Genomic DNA, 6,000 nt, shown 5'->3' on the forward strand with positions numbered 1-6,000 from the left:
ATTCTAATTTATAAAGATTTTTGAAGAGTTCAACAAAATCATTGAAAGTGAATAACTGAAAGATAGTTAAAGATTGCTAGAGAGTTTTGTTGATTAGTTTTCTAAAATTTTGTAAAGTTCTCCAAACAATCTCTGTATTTTTGTGATACTTTCCATGACTTTATTTTGTAAAGAAAGTGTCAGAGATCATGAACCAATAACATAATAATTGAAAACATTAACAATCCTAGATTCTTTTGTTTTGTTTTAAATGAATAACACCAAACTTTTGTTAAGATTTTAAATGACTTTTTACAAATCACAAACTAATAACATTAAACTTTAACAGAGTTTAACAAAATCTTGATCTAATAACAACAGATTTTACATAACATTTAAAATCTTTAAAATTCTATTCAAATCTCAAACCAATAACCCTCACTTAGTCTTGTGTTGGATATTACTAAAGCCCTCCCTATTAAACTGCTTGCAAGCTGCTTAAACATTCTTCATTTTTTGAGCCATGGTAAATAAAGCAGAGCCTGCCCCACTTTGCTCCAACAAGGCTGCAGCGATAACCTCCTTGAACCTGGGATGAGTGGATAGGAACAAGAAATACTTGAAGGATTTCTTACTACTCTGAATATGGGAAGAGGTGTGCACCAGAATAGGAGAATGGTCTGAATCCCTAGGAGGATCATAAATAGCTATAGCTTCCGGGAATGTGTCCCTCTAATGATCATTCCCTAAAACACTGTCTAGCTTTCTCAATACTGGATCTTCCGGCTGGTTATTCTTCCACGTATAAAATGCTCCTCTACTCGTCAAATCTGACAAACCATTCTCTACCAAACAGTGGTTGAATTCTGACTTACCTGTTAGAGGCAAGGGATGAGAAAGCAATGAATAATGTTCATTAGCTGAGATAATCTGGTTGAAATCTCCCATAACCATCAAAGGAGACCCCCTTGCATGAGAGTTCTGAGCTATCCTTGTGATATCCACCCAAAGGTCTCTTCTCTGGAGAAGAGTGTTATAGCCTTAAACAAATGCTACTGGAAAATTTTCTTTCGACTCCGGTATGTAAACCCCGCAAAGCATAACCTGAGCTGATTTATAATAACATATGACAGATACAGATGGATCTCAAACCACCAAAATTCTGCCATTCTCTGCAAACTGGTAGTTATATTCTCCCCTCCACCCTCGAAAGGAGGCCCGTAAAATTTGATCTGCATTCTCCTCCGAGACATGCATCTCCAAAAAACTACACATAACTGGCTTATTTCTGGACATCCAATTTATAACAAATCTTTGTCTAGAGAAGCTGTTTAAACTCCTACTATTCCAACAAAAAACCTTCGTCATCTAGAACCCAAAAGTGAAGGTAGAGCTACTCTCTTTCAAGGATTAGCAGCCACTAACCGGGGAACTACCCCGATTAGGCTGAGAACCTGATGCAGGAGGCGAAATCCGGTACTTCTCTGGACAAGGCTTCCTAAACTGAAGCTTATTAGCGCTCCTTTGTATTCCTAACTGTTTCGTAGTCTCCATCTTAGCAAACTTACGAGCACTCAACGCTCCCGGAAACCCACATTGCATATCCGCTACACCCTAAGCTTTCTTTCCCTTGTTCTTTTTCTTGCAACAAACTTCAACCCAATGGTTCTCTAGAGGAAGCGTCTCTTGCTGTTCCTTTGAACCCCAAACTCTTCACTTCTTCCCTCTCATCTGAGACGGGACGTTATGCAACTCTGCCCCAGTCGGCACCGTAGTGAGTTCATGTACCTGGAGAAAAGCATCAATCGACCAAGAATAGAAGTTGAACGCACAATTCCCAGCTTTCCATTACCCCACTTGCAGAACCCAATCCCTAGTCTTCACACAAGGTATCAAAATGAGGCACGACGTGTCCGAAACCTGACGAATGGTTATGTTATCATATTTCCCCTAGACAAGGTTGAGATCGAAGTAAATTTTTGCCGAGAGAGGAATCAACCCATGAAACTTAGCCACAATGTGACCCTTCAATTTATCAGCAGTAAAATCGAGGGCGGAGCTTGGACAACCGGAATCCATTTCCAATAGTTATCGGCAAGTCAATCTTCTTAAGGTTCCTTAAAGATGCCTTAAACCGCTCTGTTTGAGTTGGTATTGTGGAATTAGGTAAATTCTGAGATATCCGAGTCGAGAGGTTAGAGATCTGAAAAGGAACCAGATCCAAATTAGAAAGAAGATCTGGATCTGGAACTAGAGCCAGAATAGTGCAAGATGAAAAGATCCAATATCCTGGAAAAAACTGAAGAGAAACCGACTAAGAAAAAAAAAAAGGGGGTGAAAGAAGAATATTCTCGGCGAATGGCGTAAAACCGAATTCCGGCGAAAAATTTATGGAGAAATCGCCTTAAAAACTCTCAGACACGCAAACTAAGAAAACCTAGTATAATAGATTGTTTTCCTTATATATTTTTGTTCACCGAGTAGTGTATATATATCCGCGGTGGTTAATTATTTACTGGAATGTGTGTTAACATCAACCTTTGATATTTGTTACATGAGCTCGATATGGAATATCTCTAACACTGGGTTAAATTAAACACATGTTTCGTCATTGCATCGTCCGTTGCCTGTAATCTGTCGGCAAAAACATTGAAAAGCTAAACACCCGACCGCACAAACGGTCCAATACCATCAAACATCATTACAAAACAAATTTTATAATTTTATAAATTTGTCATGTAACCAATGTTGCAAGTTGGCATGTGTCCTAACTACTTAACCTGTCAGCGACTCAAGAAACCAAGCAGCTTCCACTAGCAACACCATAATCCGTGTCTCTCTATACCGCTCCTCTATATAAGCACAAACATGGGAAGATATTTAGATTTAAGGAAAATCTCCAAGCTTCTAAAGGTTACGTGCTGAGAAAGAAAGTGGTTCTCTTATAATTTTTACTTATACGATGAATGGAGAACTAGTGAAAGGAGGTTCTGGTGTTTCCGTGAAAAGAAGAAGACAAGGAGATCATTCTGGAGAACTTAGGATGATCCCAAAACGCGGGCAGATCAAATCGCGGATAGCTGCAACCGCTTTGCACTCTATTATTTCGGTTTTATCTAGGTCTAGATGATGATGTTGATAATGATGATCACTAGTTCATCATCTTGTATGTTATGTTTAGAGATCTAAAGATCCGTATGTGTGTTATCTTTTCTTTGCTTTACACATAACCATATAAATAATCCCATGTGGTGATGAGTGTTTGGATCGTGATTATGTTTTCTAAAAATCATTTTAGTTATGTTATTTTGAATGGTTCATCCAGGTGCCTCGTTTCTATACCGTCGTCTTAGAATAAATAGATTCGACAGAGTCAGCAAATAATACAAAGACGTTGAAAAAACATACAAGATTCGTCGGAAGCACATGCATGTAAATATGATATATATGTTGATCGACAGACACAAATGAAGAAATTAGTGTATTTTTTATGATAAAGAAAAAACATGTTGCTTCCTAGACTCCACACAAACCGCCACTATGTCTGCGACAATTGCAATTATTAAATTGTATGCTAAATAAGAAATTTATTGATTTTATATTGGCTTCTATATATATATATATAGAATAAACAATATATTAAAATATTTTATGTAATATATAAGGTTCAAATATTTTATTACATTATTTGAATTAGTAAATCGTTTTGAGTATAAACTTGTTATTATTTAAAATACACTATAGACTAAAAATCTTTCTCTATAAATTAATATTAAAATTAATCTATCCATTTAATAAAATTTGAACAATATTTGGATTCATCCTTAGGGGTGAGCTAGGGGTGAACCCCTTTGTTCACCCCCTCTAATGTTAACCAATAAAAATATGCTACCTAAGACTAAATTTAAACCATATATTGAATGAAAAAATAAAACAAAAGCTGTATTATTTTGTTTGACGTTGTTAACGTCGTTGACGTCTCCCATCTTTTACATTTTTTTTTCTCGGCCTCCTGTCTTTTAGTTTTTACAAATATTTAAATGAAGATTTTGTATTTACAAGTATTGTTCATTAATCATTATGAACACAGATTTTGGACGTTACTCATCTCTACAATCCAGTAATTTTTTTTTTCTTGTCAGTATATACATGTACGCCTAAGCCAAAAAAAAAAGCACATTTGAAAGAAAATAATAAAAAGAAGATCATTCTAGAATAAAATAATACTAATGTACTTTTGCAAAAATGTGATTTCATAAAGGAAAAATGAAAAGTGATATAGCTTTATATGATTTTGGGAAAAAAGAAGTGGTATAGCATAGCATTAAGATGGACCACCATAACTCTTGTCATATTCCTACAAAATATAAGACTTCAAATTAATAATAAAAATGACAAATAATTTAAGAACATAGAAATAGTAAAAATGAATTGTTTACCTTGAACACTTGTGAGATAAATGACTCATGATGTAAGGTCGGACTAGTGGTAGTAACAGATAATTGAGTATCTGGAGTAAGAGTAGTGTCCTATAGCATTTATCATTTTATTAAATGTTAATATACATATATATATATATATATTTATATTTATATTAATAAGTGAATATATATGTAATTATATTAATAAGTGAATATATATATATATATATATATATTTATATATATATATATATATTTATATTAAAAAGAAAAAATATATATCAAATACCTGAAATGATAACTTTTTTTTTGCTGTATCATTACTTGATGATTTTGATGTACGTCGATTTTTTACTTCAAGAACATTCAAGTATCGATCATGGGGACCAACTTTTTGGTTCTTTGGTCGTCCAACAGAAGCTTTTCTTTTTATTCCACGTGCATTTGGAACTTCCTTGTCTTCTACTTCTTCTTCTTCTTCCACAAGTCCAACATCTGAGCTTTGGGGCATCCATGCATTAGCTTTCACAAGTTCTTTTTTCTTTTCCTCCAATTTTCTAAGCAATTGAATGGCATCTTCATTTGCGCACAACGTCAACTCTATATGATCAGCAGCAACAGATGCAATTTCACGGAAAGTACGACATATATGGCTGTATCGCCTTCCAATCGATTGCTTCTCTGTTTCATTAAGTGTCTTCGGATGATAATAAGATATTCTTCGTGTTTTTGCCTCTTTGCTCCATCGAGTTAGAATGTATGTAGATGGAATTCTTCTAACATTTTTTTTGTCCAGCACTTTCAATGCATGACGACATAAGATCCCAGCAAAAGAAAACTTCATGCAACCACAATGTATTGTTTGGCTTATATCATCATAATTAACCAAATGCTCTCGTGTCACACCACGATAAGATACTTTGTATTCATACACCATCTCAGACTTATTGACTTTTGTAGCAACATAATCACCGATAACTATATATTGCCTCTGGAACAAGCTAAAAACTTCAGGCGTATACACTTCCTGTGCATGTTGCAACATTTCTACATAAGCACATAATACCGGCAAGGTATGCATCATATTGAAGTCAGCAATCAATTCTTTGTATCTTCGATCATCCAACACTCTCTCATAGTGTCCAAAGAAGCACAACAAGTTATAATTACGCTTCAACTATTTTTTCAATATATTATTCATACTTTCACTACGTTGTGTGCTCACCATATCTGCTGTAAAAGTATGACGTCCATATACCATTGCCCATTTTTCTTTGAGCTCAAACAAATTCTTCAACCATTTATCCTCCGTCAATTTATGCTTCCCGAGCATATCACTCCATGCCAATAACCAATCTTGTTCTTCCTCATGGTCATATACACACTTACTAAAGTCCATGGCAAATTGTTCTGCTCCATGAAATACATGACTCAACTTCTTTGCAGCATTCTGATAAATATGCCAAACACATAACCTATGTTTTGTTTCAGGAAATACCTTCACTATTGCATTCGCCATTGCTGCACATTGATCAGTCAGAATTGTTTTTGGTTGTTTTCCAGACATTGCTCCAAGAAAAGTCTCGAAAAGCCACTTATA

General features: G+C 34.9%; 1 protein-coding gene across 1 annotated transcript; it reads right to left on the reverse strand.

The window, feature by feature from the left end:
- Positions 4,304–5,919, reverse strand: LOC109125957 (protein FAR-RED ELONGATED HYPOCOTYL 3-like). Its single transcript, XM_019228774.1, has 4 exons — positions 5,626–5,919; positions 4,756–5,427; positions 4,419–4,508; positions 4,304–4,336 (listed from the first exon to the last, which is right to left on the reverse strand). Exons 1-4 carry the CDS (start codon positions 5,917–5,919, stop codon positions 4,304–4,306), a joined length of 1,089 nt encoding a protein of 362 aa, XP_019084319.1.

This window comes from Camelina sativa, chromosome 8 (assembly GCF_000633955.1).
Source record: "Camelina sativa cultivar DH55 chromosome 8, Cs, whole genome shotgun sequence".
In the NCBI taxonomy this organism is placed as follows: domain Eukaryota; kingdom Viridiplantae; phylum Streptophyta; class Magnoliopsida; order Brassicales; family Brassicaceae; genus Camelina; species Camelina sativa.

What these genes read in the sequence shown, in the direction of transcription:
- LOC109125957 (XM_019228774.1), bottom strand. Translation starts at nt 5,919, where the DNA reads ATGGCGAATGCAATAGTGAAGGTATTTCCTGAAACAAAACATAGGTTA. An exon ending in ATACTTTTACAGCAGATATG is followed by an intron (nt 5,428 to 5,625) that starts GTGAGCACACAA and finishes CAACATGCACAG; the next exon opens with GAAGTGTATACGCCTGAAGT. An exon ending in GATACTTGAATGTTCTTGAA is followed by an intron (nt 4,509 to 4,755) that starts GTAAAAAATCGA and finishes TAAATGCTATAG; the next exon opens with GACACTACTCTTACTCCAGA.